The sequence below is a fragment of the Schistocerca nitens genome, chromosome 2 (assembly GCF_023898315.1).
Source record: "Schistocerca nitens isolate TAMUIC-IGC-003100 chromosome 2, iqSchNite1.1, whole genome shotgun sequence".
Taxonomy (NCBI): Eukaryota; Metazoa; Arthropoda; class Insecta; order Orthoptera; family Acrididae; genus Schistocerca; species Schistocerca nitens.
In genome coordinates, this window is record NC_064615.1 from 677,073,608 (window position 1) to 677,095,332 (window position 21,725).

At 42.0% G+C, this 21,725-nt stretch overlaps 1 protein-coding gene across 1 annotated transcript in view; it reads left to right on the forward strand.

The window, feature by feature from the left end:
• Window positions 1-528: 528 nt before the first annotated feature.
• The window catches only part of LOC126236805 (uncharacterized), a 29,130-nt gene continuing 7,933 nt past the window's right edge, over window positions 529-21,725 (forward strand). The window contains exons 1-2 of the mRNA XM_049946396.1: window positions 529-686; window positions 18,859-19,017. Coding sequence (XP_049802353.1) covers window positions 639-686; window positions 18,859-19,017 — 207 coding nt within the window. The 5' untranslated portion in view covers window positions 529-638. The remainder of the gene's footprint in view (window positions 687-18,858; window positions 19,018-21,725) is intronic.

The window sequence follows — 21,725 nt, forward strand, 5'->3', positions numbered from 1 at the left end:
GACGTATGACAGGATGCGTCAGCGTTCGTCAAACAGGCTATTAAGCAGACGGTCATTATGTTCTGGTTTATCAATACGAATAAAAGTGCGGCACTACTGGCAACCGCAGCAAGCGAAACTTCCAGCGACGTAACGGAAGCTCCGAAGCACAGCCAAAAGGAATCCGAAGAAGGCACAATTGTACAGCAGAAGCAGCACTGTCAAGATAAGAGCCAGCTACGTGGATCGCCAAGCTTCGCTACCAGAGGGCATCTTTGGAAGAGAAAAATAAGGAAGAGGTAGGTGAATGGGATATGGGATAAGGATTTGCGGAAACCACGAGAAATCTTAATTTGGATGGCCGAGCGTGATTTTGAACAGATGTCCTCCCGAGTACGAGTCCAGTGTTTCGACAGTGCGCGACCTCCTCAGGTGGTACCTGGAGCTGGACAGGGAATCGCGATTGGACGAACGGCGCGGTGCCGGCTACGCCGCTTCCTGGTTGACGCTGGGCTGGCGACATGGCGGAAGCGGCCCGGCTATCGCCGCCTGCAGACGTAAGGCGACAATTCTCCAGTCAGTCTCAGCTGCAGCTTGGGTAGAGGCGCTGCCACTCGCACAGCTGCCGTACGCAACTCATACAAAACTCACACCTCGCCATGGGTCTGATCTCCAAGCTGAGGATTGGCCTCAAGCTCTTCGAGCTAGTAAGTACACGTCGCTGGATGCTCGATCTGGCGTGCCCACTTGACATAGTGGTTACTTTTGTTGTTGTTGTTGTTGTTGTTTTTGTTGCTGTTGTAGCTACTAGCTACACGAACCAGATGTTATTGGGTAGTATGCAGAACGAGTCAGTAAGTTAATTTACATACGGCTACATGTTGGTCATTTACATTATAGTCCTTACGTGAATATGGCTATGGAAAGTATGGAAGATAGGATATCAGGTACTGGTTGAAGTAAAACTGAGCGCGAGCCGCCATCTTGCTTCGAGAGCTCAGACGGTAAAGCATATGCCCGTGAAAGGCAAGGTCCCAGGATCGACTCCCGGTCCGGAACAAGGGATGGCGGTTATCGCTAAAACAACACATTTATGGTTATATTGCTTCTTTTTTTCACGTCAGTCTGACAGTACAGAGTATTAAAACTGCCCAAAACAACCGGTTTCTGAAAAAACCGATTTTAGGGTTTTTATACCTATTATTTCCTGCAATAAACGCAGAAATCGACTCCCCCAGTTCAGGATACACAGAATCAAAATACTAGACTAAATAGGGAAATAAAAAGAAAAGTTAGTCCGTCGATCGTTCGTTACTTGTCTCGAAAAGTGATCAGTGGTTGAATACTACAAAAAATCATCAGTATTCTCCTATTGATTGTAATTTTTTGAAACTCTACTCAAAAATCATGTTGTAATAGAGGATCATATCACAATTTGGGCACTTGGAGTAGTCTGTGCTGAAGGGTGAAAACTGAGGCTGAAGATTTCTATTTTTTTAATTTGTCCGTTTTCGAGGGCTACAAGCTAACAAAGGCATATTACGTAGACTAAAGTAACAAATCAGCTAATTTCAGTTTTTTATTTCGGTTATTTCCTGTAGTAAACGCAGAAAACGACTCTTTCAGTTTCAGGATAATAGCAGTTGTGAGTTTTGTCCTTATATGACGTGCCAAGTCTGATGTGGCTCCTCCTGTTTTTAATCTCTTAAGGGCAGGAGGGGGGGGGGGGGGGGGGTAGGACGTCAAAAGGCCCGACTTGGAGCAGGAGAGGCACCACAGGACATTTCAATTTCCACAGTCTATACTTTTATAAATAAATTCATAAAACTTTGTCAGCATGACCAGGAAGGATTCAGGATTCAAACTCAAACTCATGGCAGTGCAGTTCAAAAACATAACAAAATGACCTTTTTTTACACGTGATACGTCATCTTTTTTCACTTACTACTGGCTGCATTTGTTGTTGTAGGTACACTTTTCGTCATAACTAAGAGATAGTCTTCGTTGAGTTTTGCACTGCTTATTGAACACAAATTCCTTAATGCAAAACTATAGAATTTTCCAAATCTATTAAAAACTGTGGTAAAAATTAAGATAATTATCTATAACATTTGAGTTTTTTCTAAACATGAAGTTTAAAATGTAACAGGTCATTCATTCTTTCATAAGTTAAATAAATATAGAGTTTAGCATCAAATGCGGTCAATAGTAAGTGAAAAATGATGAAATTTCACATGTACAAAAAAATTATTTTGTTGTGTTTTTGAACTTCCACTGCTGTGAGTGTGAATCCTGAATCCTTCCTGGTCATGCCGACGAAGTTTTATGAATTTATTTGTAAAACTATAGACAGTGGAAATTAAAATGACATGTGATGCCTCTCCTGCCTCAAGTCTGCCCGTTTGACGTCCTACCGCCTCCTCCCCTCCCCCCACCAACTTTAAAGGAAATCTAGCATTGAACTTCCTTGATACTTCCAGACTATACTCTGTTCATCACAAGAATAAACCTGACGTAAACAAAAACAAACGCGATGGTAGGTCAGAAGCTGTAGCGCACGCATACTGGTGTTGTTACGCCCTTGGAAGTAGGTCCTACTTATGTTGTTGTTGTTGTGGTCTTCAGTCCTGAGACTGGTTTGATGCAGCTCTCCATGCTACTCTATCCTGTGCAAGCTTCTTCATCTCCCAGTACCTACTGCAACCTACATCCTTCTGAATCTGCTTAGTGTATTGATCTCTTGGTCTCCCTCTACGATTTTTACCCTCCACGCTGCCCTCCAATGCTAAATTTGTGATCCCTTGATGCCTCAATACATGTCCTACCAACCGATCCCTTCTTCTAGTCAAGTTGTGCCACAAACTTCTCTTCTCCCCAATCCTATTCAATACCTCCTCATTAGTTACGTGATCTACCCACCTTATCTTCAGCATTCTTCTGTAGCACCACATTTCGAAAGCTTCTATTCTCTTCTTGTCCACACTAGTTATCGTCCATGTTTCACTTCCATACATGGCTACACTCCATACAAATACTTTCAGAAACGACTTCCTGACACTTAAATCTATACTCGATGTTAACAAATTTCTCTTCTTCAGAAACGCTTTCCTTGCCATTGCCAGTCTACATTTTATATCCTCTCTACTTCGACCGTCATCAGTTATTTTACTCCCTAAATAGCAAAACTCCTTTACTACTTTAAGTGTCTCATTTCCTAATCTGATCCCCTCAGCATCACCCGATTTAAATTTGACTACATTCCATTATCCTCGTTTTGCTTTTGTTGATGTTCATCTTATATCCTCCTTTCAAGACACTGTCCATTCCGTTCAACTGCTCTTCCAAGTCCTTTGCTGTCTCTGACAGAATTACAATGTCATCGGCGAACCTCAAAGTTTTTACTTCTTCTCCATGAATTTTAATACCTACTCCGAATTTTTCTTTTGTTTCCTTTACTGCTTGCTCAATATACAGATTGAATAACATCGGGGAGAGGCTACAACCCTGTCTCACTCCTTTCCCAACCACTGCTTCCCTTTCATGCCCCTCGACTCTTATAACTGCCATCTGGTTTCTGTACAAATTGTAAATAGCCTTTCGCTCCCAGTATTTTACCCCTGCCACCTTCAGAATTTGAAAGAGAGTATTCCAGTTAACGTTGTCAAAAGCTTTCTCTAAGTCTACAAATGCTAGAAACGTAGGTTTGCCTTTTCTTAATCTTTCTTCTAAGATAAGTCGTAAGGTTAGTATTGCCTCACGTGTTCCAACATTTCTACGGAATCCAAACTGATCTTCCCCGAGGTCCGCTTCTACCAGTTTTTCCATTCGTCTGTAAAGAATTCGCGTTAGTATTTTGCAGCTGTGACTTATTAAACTGATAGTTCGGTAATTTTCACATCTGTCAACACCTCATTTCTTTGGGATTGGAATTATTATATTCTTCTTGAAGTCTGTGGGTGTTTCGCCTGTCTCATACATCTTGCTCACCAGATGGTAGAGTTTTGTCATGACTGGTTCTCCCAAGGCCATCAGTAGTTCTAATGGAATGTTGTCTACTCCTGGGGCCTTGTTTCGACTCAGGTCTTTCAGTGCTCTGTCAAACTCTTCACGCAGTATCTTATCTCCCATTTCATCTTCATCTACATCCTCTTCCATTTCCATAATATTGTCCTCAAGTACATCGCCCTTGTATAAACCCTCTATATAGTCCTTCCACCTTTCTGCCTTCCCTTCTTTGCTTAGAACTGGGTTGCCATCTGAGCTCTTGATATTCATACAAGTGGTTCTCTTCTCTCCAAAGGTCTCTTTAATTTTCCTGTAAGCAGTATCTATCTTACCCCTAGTGAGACAAGCCTCTACATCCTTACATTTGTCCTCTAGCCATCCCTGCTTAGCCATTTTGCACTTTCTGTAGATCTCATTTTTGAGACGTTTGTGTTCCCTTTTGCCTGCTTCATTTACTGCATTTTTATATTTTCTCCTTTCATCAATTAAATTCAATATTTCTTCTGTTACCCAAGGATTTCTATTAGCCCTCGTCTTTTTACCTACTTGATCCTCTGCTGCCTTCACTACTTCATCCCTCAGAGCTACCCATTCTTCTTCTACTGTATTTCTTTCCCCCATTCCTGTCAATTGTTCCCTTATGCTCTCCCTGAAACACTCTACAACCTTTGGTTCTTTCAGTTTATCTAGGTCCCATCTCCTTAAATTCCCACCTTTTTGCAGTTTCTTCAGTTTCAATCTGCAGTTCATAACCAATAGATTGTGGTCAGAATCCACATCTGCCCCTGGAAATGTCTTACAATTTAAGACCTGGTTCCTAAATCTCTGTCTTACCATTATATAATCTATCTGATACCTATTAGTATCTCCAGGATTCTTCCAGGTATACAATCTTCTTTTATGATTCTTGAACCAAGTGTTAGCTATGATTAAGTTATGCTCTGTGCAAAATTCTACAAGGCGGCTTCCTCTTTCATTTCTTCCCCCCAATCCATATTCACCTACTATGTTTCCTTCTCTCCCTTTTCCTACTGACGAATTCCAGTCACCCATGACTATTAAATTTTCGTCTCCCTTCACTACCTGAATAATTTCTTTTATCTCGTCATACATTTCATCAATTTCTTCATCATCGGCAGAGCTAGTTGGCATATAAACTTGTACTACTGTAGTAGGCATGGGCTTTGTGTCTATCTTGGCCACAATAATGCGTTCACTATGCTGTTTGTAGTAGCTAACCCGCACTCCTATTTTTTTATTCATTATTAAACCTACTCCTGCATTACCCCTATTTGATTTTGTATTTATAACCCTGTAATCACCTGACCAAAAGTCTTGTTCCTCCTGCCACCGAACTTCACTAATTCCCACTATATCTAACTTTAACCTATCCATTTCCCTTTTTAAATTTTCTAACCTACCTGCCCGATTAAGGGATCTGACATTCCACGCTCCGATCCGTAGAATGCCAGTTTTCTTTCTCCTGATAACGACGTCCTCTTGAGTAGTCCCCGCCCGGAGATCCGAATGGGGGACTATTTTACCTCCGGAATATTTTACCCAAGAGGACGCCATCATCATTTAATCACACAGTAAAGCTGCATGTCCTCGGGAAAAATTACGGCTGTAGTTTCCCCTTGCTTTCAGCCGTTCGCAGTACCAGCACAGCAAGGCCGTTTTGGTTAATGTTACAAGGCCAGATCAGTCAATCATCCAGACTGTTGCCCCTGCAACTACTGAAAAGGCTGCTGCCCCTCTTCAGGAACCACATGTTTGTCTGGCCTCTCAACAGATACCCCTCCGTTGTGGTTGCACCTACGGTACGGCCATCTGTATCGCTGAGGCACGCAAGCCTCCCCACCAACGGCAAGGTCCATGGTTCATGGGGGAAGCCTACTTATGTATTAGATATCTTATAACTTAGCTGCGTTAAATGAAACTTTAAGATATTCTAATGTATTGACAGCCATCAACGTTTCTCTTAAACAAGCTTTAGCTACTTAGTTGTTATTTAAAAAATCGTGTACAGTCACAGAGTCTGTACTGTTGTTCTCTGATTATCGCGCTTATATTACGCAGTATGAAAACGCCTAAATCTGCTTCCTGCTCCGTAGTGAAACACGCGTGTGGAACACGATTAGCCCGCATCTCGTGGTCGTGCGGTAGCGTTCTCGCTTCCCATGCACGGGTTCCCGGGTTCGATTCCCGGCGGGGTCAGGGATTTTCTCTGCCTCGTGATGGCTGGGTGTTGTGTGATGTCCTTAGGTTAGTTAGGTTTAAGTAGTTCTAAGTTCTAGGGGACTGATGACCATAGATGTTAAGTCCCATAGTGCTCAGAGCCATTTGAACCATTTTTGAACACGATTAAAAAGATGCTGATAAATAGATTGTTCTTGATGTTTTTCATAAATTTACAGAAAAAAAAACGGCTCTGAAGTTTTTCTAGGGACTTTATTTAGTACAGTTGAGACACAAATGCACGTTGAATATATACCGTAATTGGTAGAGTAGCAGATTCATAATCGGATGCAGTTAATAATTCGCTGGATCAAGTCTCACCTTGGTCTTCTGTTTCTTTCCATTTGTAATACCTTCTTCTTGTAATTATAAGATTCATCATCGTTTTTTATTATTAATGCACGCTCTGTAGTTTCTAATTACACATTGCACGCGAAATTCCTGTTTTCATTTCAAATATAAATTCTTAGTTATTGATATTTTATGAAAGATTGTTAATAAAGATTGCTTGAATTAAGAAAACATAACAATTCAATTTTTAGGGCAAAAAGGACAAACCAAATACTCTATTTGGACTATGACCATTGTTTTGTACTACAGATGTAGTGTCACACGAACCAGACTGATAAGCGTCGTCGAAACATGAAAAACATTCTTTTTCACAGCATCGAGCAAACCATACAAATGGCCGGCCGGAGTGGCCGAGCGGTTCTAGGCGCTTCAGTCTGGAGCCGCGCGACCGCTACGGTCGCAGGTTCGAATCCTGCCTCTGGCATGTACAGGTATGTGTGTGATGTCCTTAGGTTAGTTAGGTTTAAGTAGTTCTAAGTTCTAGGGGACTGATGACCTCAGAAGTGAAGTCCCATAGTGCTCAGAGCCATTTGAGCCAAACCATACAAATGCTGCATTTTTACATTTGCTACTGTACCATCAAAATATGAACTCAACAGAACTGATTTGGAGCCAAGGTAAGGGCTCTTGTCCGAGAAATGAGAAGACTATTAAGCTGCCAGACGTACCAGAACTAATGTACGCAGATTTTTCACATGTCACTGCCGAACATTGGCGGGGTACAGAACGGCTCGTCATAACAAAAGAGGAGAAAATGCGGTGCCTGGGTGGCTTCGTGGGTTCTGTTGTTGATCGACTCTGTATCAACGCAGCATACGGCAGTTCCAGAACTGAAATGTATTTCTCGGATTAGGATAGGAAAGAGGCTAAGAAACGTATCCTTATGATCGTACTTGACTGTACTGGACACGGCTTGGCTTTCGCTCCACGTGAAACGAAATCCAGTGAGATTCAAGCAAACGCGGAAGAATACATAGTGTAATGTTTACATGAAGTTTGTTCTTATGATGAATAGAGTACAGAGCTGGAGCTGTTTTTTGTTACACCTAGCACCCGACGACGATAGCGTGGAAGTATCACAAAGACCAGATAGAGCAAGTCTCGCACACTGCTTGTATATGCGTACCATCCAGTTGTAGACCACGCCACGTGGTAACAGGTACATTACTGTCTCAGCAATGCTGTACCAGTTCTTATGCCATGTGTCTGTTGCACGTCTCTGTCGGCATTGCTATTAAAATAACACGGATCGATTTTCCTATTTTCTACAAAAACGCAATATTTTAAAGCAATGGAAGTTTTACGATTGAAAATAACTCTTTTTTTTTTAAAGAAGGTCTACAGAAAAACCAAAAATTATAGCACTTCTGCTATGGCTGACTGATATTTCTGTTTTTTTTACCCGATTAGAAAAAAATTAAAAAAGCACCTGTTATAACCGAGACCAAATATCGAAAAATGCTGGCTATTCAAGACGAAAACACCGGTATCGGTTTTAACCGGTCGGTTCTTCCCTCCCTATCCGGCATACAGTTTCAATCGGTCACGAATCAGCGCACACTTGGCTGTACAGTGAAAATTCATTCTGGATGCTGCTGGGAAAACAAGCCCGGGTCAATAACGAGCAGTACTGAATGAGAGCTTGACGGGAAAGAGTTGAGTAGGCCTCACTGTTGTCACCAGTAAGTACCGTGAGTGAATGGAATCAGATAGTATCCCAATAAGACACACACAATGCATACTATCGGCATTTACTCTGTTCTGCAGATATTTACGATCCAATACAGATACAACGAAAAATGTGGGTAAGAAATCAAACGAAATATAATTATTCTGGAACGAGCCACAAGCGATTACGGACTCTTATAACAAAATACTGTGAAACTATCCCTGAACAATATGTGAAAGTACACAGATCAAAAAAAGTTTTGCATCACCTCGGTTCCGAGAGTTCCGGAACCTGTACAGAAAAGTGGAATAGAGATCAACATAAACATCATTTCCGCCCTTTTTATTGCTCATGAAAACCACACATTGCATGTTGTACCACCAGACAGCGAGACCTTCAGAGGTGGTGGGTCCAGATTGCTGTACACACCGGTACCTTTAATACCCAGTAGCACGTCGTCTTGCATTGATGCATGCCTGTATTCGTCGTGGCATACTATCCACAAGTTCATCAAGGCAATGTTAATCCAGATTGTCTCATTCCTCAACAGCGATTCGGTGTAGATCACTCAGAGTGGTTGGTCGGTCACGTTGTCCATAAACAGCTCTTTTCAATCTATCCCAGGAATGTTCGATAGGGTACATGTCTGAAGAACATACTGGTCACTCTAGTTGAGCGATGTCGTAATCCTGAAGGAAGTCATTCAAAAGATGTGCACGACGGGGGCGCGAATTGCCGTCCACGGAGACGAATGCCTCGCCAATATGCTGCCGATAAGGTCCACTATTGGTCGGAGGATGGCATTCACGTATCGTACAGCCGTTACGGCGCCCTCCATGGCGTATGTCGCCCCACATAATGCCACCCCAAAACAGCAGGGAACCTCCACCTTTCTGCACTCGCTGGACAGTGTCTCTAAGGCGTTCAGCAGACCGGGTTGCCTCCAAACACGTTTCCGACGAGTGTCTGGTTGAAGGCATATGCGACACTCACTCATCGGTGAAGAGAACGTGCTGCCAATCCTGAGCGGTCCATTCGGCATGTTGTTGGGCCCGTCTGTAGCGCGCTGGATGGTGTCGTGGTTGCAAAGGTGGACCATGCAGCCTATTGCCCACACTTTGAGTCGTAACACGACGTCCTGTGGCTGCACGAAAAGCATTATTCTACATGGTGGCGTTGCTGTCAGGGTTCCTCCGAGCCATATTCCATAGTAGCCCACGGGCGGCCTGAGCGAGGCATGTCATCGACAGTTTCTGTCTATCTCCTCCATGTCCGAACAAAATCGCTCTGGTTCACTTCGAGATGCCTGGACACTTCCCTTGTTGAGAGCCCTTCCTGGCACACAGTAACAATGCGGACGCGATCGAACCGCGGTATTGACCGTCTAGGCATGGTTGAACTACAGACAACACGAGCCGTGTACCTTCTTCCTGGTGCAATGTCTGGAACTGATCGGCTGTCGGACGCCCTCCGTCTAATAGGCGCTGCTCGTGCATGGTTGTTTACATCTTTGGGCGGGTTTAGTGACATCTCTGAACAAAGGGACTGTGTCCGTGATACAGTATCCACAGTCAACGTCTATCTTCAGGAGTTCTGGGAACCGGGATGATGCAAAACTTTTTCGATGTGAATATATATAGTATAGGCTGCTACTACTTCCTCCTCCTCTTCCTTCTCCTTTACTTAGCGTTAATCCCTTATAGTACGAGATCTGCCGTACTCAAGATTTCGACGTTCAGTTGTATCTACCTTTTGCGGCCGTTTGCTGGTCTTATCCCTGTAGCCGTCAGTTACCTACAAGAAGGAAGTCGTGTGCATTATGTAAACTTTGTCTCTGTGTGTGATGGATTGGTCTTATTTTATCTATCTGTGTATCGTATTTCCTGAGGTGGATATTGAGGAATAGCCCAGGTTTTGCTTAAACGAGCGTGGGAAACCGCCTAAAAACCAGATTTAGCCTCGTCAGTGCATTAGCAGCGGTGGTTAGTAAACCGCCAGGATTCGATCCTGGTTCTCCGCACCTGCATATCTCATGAGGAAGGGTGCTGCGCTTTACGCTGTAAGAGCAAGACAGTATCAGTTTGTCCACAATTAAATTAGCTATCAGGTGCATATTACTTTAATTTGTTTTTTAAAATTATTTTTAATAACCTCTTAAAACCATTCCGATTACTGGTTAAATGATCAAAGATTTTTATTGATTCGAACATCAGCCTGCGCCATTGTGTGGTGTAAATCACTTTTCTGCCAATAATAAAATGTACAAATATTTCCGTTGTTTGTGGTATGCAACTGATGATTGACAACAAAGTTTGTTTCGGAAGAATACTACTGTAAGACAGTAGCTAGCATGACACGCTAATTAGTCAGAGAATGGACGACAAGCTTAACTTCTCGAAAGATGCTGAACCAAGTTTGTAATTTTAATGACACTGTAAACCTTCAGACAGAAGGGGATGAGAAGAGGGGAGTCAACCAAAAAGGAGAGTGCAGTTTTACTTTAACTGTCTCGTAAAAATTGCGAAATGGGCGAAAATCGCGCTGAGCGGGCTACTTTGATTTTATAATTCACCACACTTCTCGCCCACGTTTCACTGCAGGCACTGAGGCAGATAATTTTATATGTGGTACCTTAATATGCACACACATCAGGGTGTTGCTTGTTTCTTCTATGCATGGAACAGTTTTCCCGCAAACACGTCACAACCTTTACGACCTGATGTTCTCTGCACGGTCGTAACTGCACCACTAAGTGGACTACGCCTGTCAGTATAGACTAACCGTTTCGCGTCCACTCATTCACACTGCAACACCTTACTTACCTGGAGCCCAAGGGAAAATAAGCATTAGCGACTTGCTCTCGCGACATGTACTTGGACGTATTACCCAACCTAAATGTATATGACTTTTAATAGCTATAGTTACAAGTTGGCAAATGACGTAAATTGTGATGTAATGTTGTTCAGCACACTGTCCTCAGTCGCTAATAGAAATATGTGCACTTATACCCCGTTACACCCTGTGTAAATAATTTTAGCGCCCTTCCCAATGGTACTACATGCACTTTATTATGGTCTTCATATCTCAGTAGGTGAAAACTGGAGAGCATTAAACTTACAGCGAAATATTCACCGCTTGAGATGCTGTAAGTTGGCTGAAGCATTGTTTCACTTTTATGAAACGTAGGGCATAATCGAAGTGTGGCTAGTATCGACATTACGTGGAACGGCTTGCACTTTAACTAAGGAGCTGACTGCATACTCCATATCAATAAAGGCGAGATTAGTTCAGGATTATACGATGTACTGAAGAACAGCAATGGATGCGCGCTTGTGTGTGTGTGTGTGTGTTTAAGAGAGGGAGAGGACGTAGCTTACTCTGGACAAGTACCGTGCAGGTAGTGAGATGACGTAATGAAATATAGACTGTTTCCACAGCTGCACGCGGCCATTTATATCTGGCTGCTTAACGCGTATTGTGACTGGGAACAATTCTTCTTCGAACAGTTTACATGTCACGCTGATAGTACTTCTACGTCATGAGATGTGTTAATTCTCACAGTGTCTTCGGAAAAGGAACTATCGTCTTCCCGTTTCCACCCACTACGTTGTTCCGTATGACGCGCACTGTATAATGCTTTGTAATGAATCACTGCGGTTCCCGTTCTAGAGCGATCTTTTCTGCGAAGACAGTGACAGCAAAAGGAAGAGACGTTTCGACATCACGTTTGATTTGGCGCAACATCGCAGCCACGCGAGGTGACAACAGGAAACCAACATCCGGGCCATCCTACCAACGACGACAACTGCTGCCGTCAGGGGCAACCGAAAAAAAAAACATCCTTCTTCTGGCGTAGTCTGAAAACGTTAAATTTGAATGTGGATTTTGCTCGATAGGAACAGGTTGTCACATAAAACGATTCTAGGCAGGAACGAAGACAATGTAGAGCGCGACATCCCGGTGACGTCATTACGCAGGGCTACGAGGTCAGTCGGGTAGGTTTGGGGGAAGGAATTCACCGTAGCAACGTTCAAGGAACCATGCCAGAATTTTCCTGAAGAAATTTAGCGCAATAACTGAATCTGAATAGGAATTTATTATTTGTTGTTACAAATTAAACCTGCAATCTTGTTAGCTAAAGGCAGATTGTGTAACACAATCTCTGATTGTCGCAAACACCGAAAACGACGCGGTCATAAAATAACAACACAGTGTTGAATGTACAGGCTACAGCGAGAATAATCTGTCTTAAACCCGTCGGCACACGGGACGGGGCAGCTACAACGTTAACCTGTGCGTAGACGGGATGTCTAACGTCCCGAGACGCAGCGCCGTCGGCACACGGCACAAGCTGGGTCACGTGATTTTCTGCTCTAAGCTATCTGCAGCGGAGTTGTCGGCCTTATTTGGCTCGCTAACAATACAATTTGCTCAAGAAAATGGACGCGCGTAAAATTCCGACGTTGGCTCTATTAAAACGCACATTTCCTCCCTTGTGTCCGCATCAGTGAGGACATCAGCTTGTAAAAGCTCAACAAATCCATCAAACTCACTCCTGACAGAGAACGCACATATTTTTACATAACATTAAAAATTACAGATGCTATTCCTATTAATTTCGTAAGAAAGTTCCACAACCTTATGGAATACATGAAGATGAAGAAAAAAATTACATACAACAGGACTCCAACCCTATACCGTCCTAATCTCTGAAATGTAGGGTTCAAATGGCTCTGAGCACTATGGGACTCAACATCTTAGGTCATAAGTCCCCTAGAACTTAGAACTACTTAAACCTGACTAACCTAAGGACATCACACACACCCATGCCCGAGGCAGGATTCGAACCTGCGACTGTAGTAGCAGCGCGGTTCCGGACTGAAGCACCTAGAACCTCTCGGCCACAGCGGCCGCCTTCATGGGGTGTAATGTATCACATAAAACGTACCAAAGATGGGCTTTTATTGAACGAGACAAGGACAATATGGCGTCTCGCTTTCTGCGCATCGCAAGCTTTCTGCTTGTGACTCAGGGAGCGTTCTTGCTTCCTGTTGGTTATACATTACGCGACACGCCGCTGAAATATCGCACAACTTATTTTACGCTTCACGTGACGAGATGGCCCCTCAGCGTGAAATGGCAGGAAGTGACGTCATAAAAATCGTAGAGCGCTACGTCGACGTCAGTTAACTCGTCCCGTGTGCCAACGGTTTAAGAACGCACAGCCCTACTCCTCTACGAGCCATATTATGTAGCAATTACAATCTGTAATTCCCGAAGTAACTCGTCATCTGGTCCTCAATGCCTATACTTAATAAACTAAAAACAACCAAATTCTAACAACTTCCTTACACCTACCCACTGCATTGGTATAATGAGACTACTATTCACGTACTCCATTCCGTGTTAACATATCCCGTCCATTGGAAGCCTCGCACATGAAATTGTTTACTATCTGTGACAACGGTAATAGGCCAATCGATTCGGCTCATATTCACTAAGTGCACAACTTAACATTACAGACTACGTTATTTTGGCTCAACACCTTCCCCTTTCTGAGAAAACTACCCCTGAAGTTTAGGATGCACAGTCGACTGAGAGTTGATAGTATAGGTAGATTATTGAAAACTGCATTTCTCATCGACATATATGGGTCTGCAAACGCATATTTTCCAAGAAGTTGATGAAAAAAATTTTTTGAACCTGTGTCTGATTACCAGTTGCATTCTGCAGTTTTTTTCCTTGTATTTTTTTCCGCTTCGAAACTGGTAGGAAAAGAGGGTTAACGTAAGCACACCCACAAGCAATAATAACAACGCAGGCAAGCAAATTTCTCAAATGACTAGGATTAGCAACGAATTAAAATATTAAGCCTCGTCGTATGAAGCATTTGTCTAACGACTGTAACTCACGATATCCAGTGTTTTATGGCGCCATATGATAGGTTCGTTTATTTGGACAAAAGTGTATGTTCGTTTGTTTTGATAAAAGCGTTTTGGGCCTGAAGATGGCAAAATGAATGGCCGAAACTGGTTGCTTTCAGAATAAAATAAAATATCTTAAAATATACGGCTGTTGGTGAAGTTTATTGACATTGAAAAAAAAATCATTCATGTCATCAGTTAACCTAATGAACGGGAATCGCGTATGCGATATGTCTTTGGATCAGGTAAAAATTTTTTTCTGTGTGTCATTGTATTTTAAAAGACGTGGGGACCGAAAACTAGCCCAGCATTTTCTTCGAAGGACGTGGAAAACCGCCTAAAAACACTGTGAGGCTGAAACCGGTGCGCAGGACCAACGGTCGTTAAACCGCCGCGCTGATTCGAACTGGGACCGGCTCACCTCGCTGTCTCACATGCAAACATATTACGCGTTCAGCTATACAAGCGCGTCGCACTACAAGCGCAAGTATTTGTGGTGATTTTTGCTATACAGCAGACGCGATTATAATGAAAAGTGCGGTATTTCTTGTTCAAACAGCAGAAGTTGTAGGGTGAGGACCGAAGACTGTAACTGATAATGGAACGTAGCTGTACGTTAGAAATGCCTAGCTAGTGTCTGCAACAAGAAAGCATACATGATAGTGAAGCCTAACTCATCGTAGGGGAAAATTACGAACTTGGTACTTTACCAGTATTTGCTGTAATAATTTTAGTGCTGTTATAGTAGAAAAAATGGAAAATGTACACGGGTGTGCTGCAAAGTAATGTTCCAGAATTTTTATGTGAAAACTCTTACAGCTTTTTAAATGTAAACAAACAATATTAACATTCCACATCTTTATTTTTCATGGCTACATGTTTAGAGCCCTCTGCCGCTAGAGGGCTGTGAGTTGTAGCGTGTAACATGGCGGTGTGTAATGTAACTATGTAGGTGCGTGAGAAACAGCGTGCTGTAATCAAGTTTCGAATTCAAAGAGTTCGTCCACACATGGAGTACCCACTCCTTCAGCAAGGCAGTGTCAGACCACATCCAAGCGCTGCGACATCTGCAACAATACTACACCTTGGGTTCAGTCATCCATCCTCCTCCTTAGAGTCTCGACTTGGCCCTATCCGATTTTCATCTACAAGGGCTTCACTTTGATAGTGACAAAGAAGTGCAAGCAGAGGTGGGGTTGTGGCCGCGTCAACAAAGTCAAACTTCCTACAGTGACGGTATCAACAACCTGCTGTTTCGTTGGAAGAAATGTGTTCATACCCAGAATAACTATGTTAAGAAATAAATATGTAGACATCAAGAATAAAGATGTAGAATATAAATAAGGTATTATTTTATTCATAGCTGTAATCTTAAGCAACTGATAACAACATTCATACCATTACTAAAGAGACCTTTGATTCCACTAATTCTCTCAACCCTCCCAAAGACCCTGCTAGATTACTAAGCATCAGTCCTAAAACACCACCCTTATGGTCACAAGTTAAGATTCATAAAAAATTGGCCTGTTTGTCTAGTCGTTAATGGAATTGTTAGCCCTGGATACTTCGTGTCCAAGAAATTACTGGTTCTTTTCGAGAAATACTATACATACACAACATCATTCTCTGTGAAGAAAAGGGATTATTAACCTAAACAAATTCCCTTTTGCTACTAGCCATATATTCGCACCTTTTGATATTAAAATCTCTGCACTAACATCCGTATAGATAAAACTATATTATTACTGAAGACAACTTCACTAAGTAAAAGAAACTAAATTCAAATGAAATTAAAGAATTTAATGATTTTTGAGAATCGTTCAAAGCACAACTACTTCAGTTTCGATGGGCAGCTATATCAACAAGGGGACAGCCTTTCTATGGGGAACTGCCCTGCTGGATTTCAAGCTGACATCTCCATTAACGTCTCTGAAAAGCATTTTTTAAATTCCAACAACACTTTAGCAAATAACATTTATTTCTACAGATGATATGTCGATAATACCATTATTGTATTAAAGAGAGGTGTGGAGTACGTGAAACTGATTAGTGAGAAATCAACTGCTAAAATTAAATTTACATATGAAACAGAAAATCAACATATGAACTTCTGGACCTGAGACTACGTTTAGCACATGATAAAATTAACCTTGACTTTTACAGGAAACAGAACACAACAGAGAATTTCATACATGGCTAATATTGTTACCCCTTTAAGCACAAATTGGCGTTTTTTCACGCTATAATCGACCGTATTATTGAGGTGCCCCTTATTCGTTCCAACATTGCTGCAGAAGTTAGTAATTTTATGCGTGTAGCGATCACAAACGGAAATCAAGCAAGACTCATGTAAATATTTTATAAAAATAAAACCAGAAAATTAAAACGACCTTACTGTTAAAAAATATGCTACAATACCATTTCTAGGTAACATTTCATATAGTATAGCTAATCTGTTCACAAAAATATGACGTCACCGTGTTCTTTAGCAACAATAATGGCAACAAGTTGCTCTCTATAAATAATGAGAAATCTCCAACTGTCAAATTTCTCAAACCTGGGGTATATAAAATACATATGTCCGAGTATTTATGTATGTTTCATTATTAGTTATTCATACTACAATTTCAACTGTCTGAACAATAGAAAATAATCTTTCACATTATCACTACTTCTGCTGCACAGCAAAAATCACCATAAATAATTCTGGTTGTGATGCGATCTGGCGTGTTGGACAAGAGGACTACATATTCCTTTCCCGAGCTAGAAATGTCCAGTCCAGTGGTGCAAAATAATGAACTTGCTTCTACTCATGAGACGAAGCAGGAGAGGGGGGGGGGGGGCATATGGCAGGAAACCGCGCCTTCCTTCCTGTTTCAGCTCTGCCTTTTTCTTGGCGCACGTCTTTCGAAACGTCGTCCTGAAATGTCGGTTGTTGTTGGCAAACACATCACACACCTGTGAAACACAGAACCGTCATAGATGATCTAAATGTATTTGCAAGACCATTATCTGAGTGTGAAGGGCAACAATGCTCCCTGGAGTTGTTGGTTGTTAACCTTCGGGAAATGTCTTTACTATGTGGCAATACGGCATTGGTAACAATCACATCACTCAAGTTTATTAGAATGTGATGTACGCCTCCAATACCAAGCGGCCAGTTTTTAACATCCGGGTTACAATCCGCTACAATTAATAGTTTTCCCTAGGTGGGAAGACTGGAACGGAGTTCGCAAGTGTTTGACCTTGTAGCTCGTGAACGAATTTATCTTATTTTTTGGAATAGTTTACGATTTTTAAAAGTGGAGTAAATCACGTTGCTGGAGACTCAAAACGTGTACTCGCATGGCTGTGAAGATTAATGGCCTAATCCCTCCTGTAGTAGTAATTCTGTGATCCCATGCGCGCCGAACTCGACATTCGCGCCAAGGTGTGTCATGTTATCTTTACTAATTCCCTAGATGTTTGATTGTCTAATTTCTTGAAAATGTATGATTCTTTAAAAAATATATTACAATGAGCTTAGAGCATTCTGAGACACAGGAATGTTTGTACACAAATGATTGAAGACAGTCGCAGAAGGGATCGGCGAATAATTAACTTACATTTTATAAATGACTGCATTCTGAGAGACGGTTTGCACGAAAGCTATCTCTGAATGTGCGTATTTTCCTGCAGCAGTAAGTACCGGGTGGTTGTAATTAAACTGTAAGGAAGATACTGACGGAGGTCCAATGTGCTGTAATTATCATATGGCAGCGACACTTGATAGATATGCTGATGCATTAATGTAGAACCTATTTACGCGGAAAAAATTTGTTCTAATTTGGGCCACCGGGTGCAAATCATGGGCTGTACAGCATCTCGTCGGCGTCTTCGGTGCTCATATTGAACAAAATGTGTAAGGGGGCGATTAATAATAAAATCAACATTATGCCTTTCTCACTTGCCTGATCTTTTCTGCCCAAGTCCAGTTCCTAAGCAATTACATATGGAAACTTTAAAAATGAACACTAACAGTCTCGGCCACAAAAAACCTGTTTTTTTGGTAACCGGTTTCGGTCAGTTTCTGATCATCTTCAGGTCTCACATATGATAATCTGAAGATGGTAAAAAACTGATCGAAACCGGTTACCGTGAAATAAAGTTTTTTGCGGTCGACACTGTTTGTGTTCATTACTGAAGTATTTTTTGCCAGACCGTTGTTCTCCAAGAGAAATCCTCTCAAAAATTACATATGGAAACATTTCTGTACGCCTTTCTTGCATTCACGCCGTCAGATATGCACCTGGTGGCCAAAAACTGGATCTCGTTTTCTTCCAGCGTAAATCGGTTCCACATTAATGCACTGGAATATCTACCAAAATTCGCTGCCATACGGCAGTTATGGCCCACAGTGGAGCTCTGGGAGTAGCTGCACTTTAATTATAACCGCCCAGTATACTGCCTTTCGCTTTATTACAAATCATTATAATCTGTCATTGTTTATAGTTCATGCTGACGTAGCATGTGATTGAATAAGACGTAGTTTAGTTGCTGTACTCAACTGCAAAGCTGAAAGATAGGCATCCCTCGCTGTTCTGAAGATGATACCCGCCTACTGTTTCACGAGGATTTTCTGACACTCTTGGAAGGTACCGCTATATTTGTTTTTAGTATCGATAAACAGATTTCGTGTGTTGCATGTTGCAGGCGCTGGCGTGCGCGTGCATTGGCACATTCACCGAAACTCAGCTACACACGGTGTTGGACGTGTACATACTGGAGATCACCACATACAGCGGCTACGTCATCATCATGAGCGGCTTCCTCATCGGCTACATGACCGGCGAGCGCATACCTCCCAAGATGGTGAGTCCTCATGCGGGGAGGTCAACGCAACGGGGGCGCCTTGATATTTCAAAAATTGTTCAGTACCCACGCGGCAAGGCTTACTGTAACTGATAAGTAAGCTAAGTTACTAGTATTTTACCGTACGTTCAGGACCCTTTCTGTCGGACAGCTTCAGTCACCTTAGTCTGCGGTCACAGTGGCACGTACATCGACAGATTCCGCCTCCGATCGACATCGGCCGAAGACGGCCATCTTCTAAATTAGTGCACCAGTACGTGCCTTTATTTATATATACGTTACGAGTGGTACTGTAGCTCTATTCCTGTCAAAGATATACTTTGGTTTTCTCGAAGGCATCGATAGATGTCTCTGCTGTCAAGGTATCGTCACAATCAATCGTCGTGACTCCGGCAGCCATTCTAGCAGACGAATTAAAGTAGCAGCTCGTTATATATTCGGCTGATTCATTCACAGCAAATATGTTTTTTCTTTCTTTGGAAGTGACAACCTGTCCACTTCATACTCGTTATTTACACAGCGGTATGTGTTACGGAAAGTACTTAAGGAGAAGCTGTCCCGCTGTTAAAAATAAATGTGCTAGCTGTGTGACGTATGTTCTAATTTGTGCGAAAAATTACAGTTCACTTCCATAAAAGTAAACTTCTTGCTTTGTTGTTTAAAGTAAGTGAAATAACGAGGGAAAACACCAGCAGAAATATGCCAGTGCCAACACCAGAATATATACAGGGTGATTCAAAAAGAATACCACAACTTTAAAAATGTGTATTTAATGAAAGAAACATAATATAACCGTCTGTTATACATCATTACAAAGAGTATTTAAAAAGGTTTTTTTTTCACTCAAAACAAGTTCAGAGATGTTCAATATGGCCCCCTCCAGACACTCAAGCAATATCAACCCGATACTCCAACTCGTTCCACACTCTCTGTAGCATATCAGGCGTAACAGTTTGGATAGCTGCTGTTATTTCTCGTTTCAAATCATCAATGGTGGCTGGGAGAGGTGGCCGAAACACCATATCCTTAACATACCCCCATAAGAAAAAATCACAGGGGGTAAGATCAGGGCTTCTTGGAGGCCAGTGATGAAGTGCTCTGTCACGGGCTACCTGGCGGCCGATCCATCGCCTCAGGTAGTTGACGTTCAGGTAGTTACGGACAGATAAGTGCCAATGTGGTGGCGCTCCATCCTGCTGAAATATGAATTGTTGTGCTTCTTGTTCGAGCTGAGGGAACAGCCAACAAATGCTTGCTGGATGCGTGCTATATTTTCATCACTCGTTCTCGGCCGTCCAGAACTTTTCCCTTTGCACAAACACCCATCCTCTGTAAACTGTTTATACCAACGTTTAATACACCACCTATCAGGAGGTTTAACACCATACTTCGTTCGAAATGCACGCTGAACAACTGTCGTCGATTCACTTCTGCCGTACTCAATAACACAAAAAGCTTTCTGTTGAGCGGTCGCCATCTTAGCATCAACTGACGCTGACGCCTAGTCAACAGCGCCTCAAGCGAACAAATGTACAACTAAATGAAACTTTATAGCTCCCTTAATTCGCCGACAGATAGTGCTTAGCTCTGCCTTTTGTCGTTGCAGAGTTTTAAATTCCTAAAGTTGTGGTATTCTTTTTGAATCACCCTGTATATTCGTCTGCTTACATGCTTTACTTGAAGATGTTCTTGTTTGACAATAAGTTTCCTAAAATAGTTAGCTCGGAAATTTTCTTTTATAGTTATCGGCGGCTGATCGTGAGACTAAGTCACCTTTTAATTCTTTCTCCGTTGCGTCAGTCTTGTCTACGTTTTTTTATTTGAATGGTAGTTTGTTTTTACCGGATGATCAACATGTTTTGAATATTCACTCAAATTTCCGTCTCTCATGCTTAATTTGTAAATTATTGAGAGTGACAAGTCCCCAAAGCTCTAAGAAACGTGAATCTGATTAATAAAATCTTTACCGATGGCAGGGCGCAAATCTTAGCTTTCCTATTCCAATACCACCTCTTTCCCCCAAACCGGAGAGTTTGCACATTACACCAGAGTGACGATATGCAACTTACTATTTTGTTCTGTGCCATCCGTCTCTTGAAAACTTCGAACGGCAGTAACTCATTATCAGACATTTCATATCAATAAATTGTACCTTATGCGAGAGATCCTCAATATGCTAGTGTTTTGAAACAGCATTCATTTGTAAAACGTAAGTTATAATGTGGTTAATGTGTATGAAAATAAAGGCATGTGTACAGCAGTACGTGCCTGGTCACAATGCAACCGATGTCAACGCCCGATCGTGTAACTTCGAACGTCGGTCAGTGAAATTCAAATCTGTTGTCTTCGATCAAATCGGCTGACGTTCCCACACGCAAAACATGGACTGTGAGATATTTTAAATTTGTTACATGAAATGAAGAGTTTGTGGGATCCTGAGGACGGGAGATGGAATTAACAGCGACTTATCTCGGAACCTATGCTCTGAAATCGCTGCTTTATTGGAAACCACAAGTTTCGGACAACTTAAAAATTTAATAATAATTTATTGAATGTTAGCTTATATTACATTGTGCATGTTCTGTGGCTGTTTAGCCATTTCAGCCACATGTCTGTACTTAAAACTAAGCATGCCATGCAGGCAAAGCTAGTATCGGAAATTTTAGGCCTAGATTATAATCTCAAAAAATTGTGTGATCAAGTGAGAA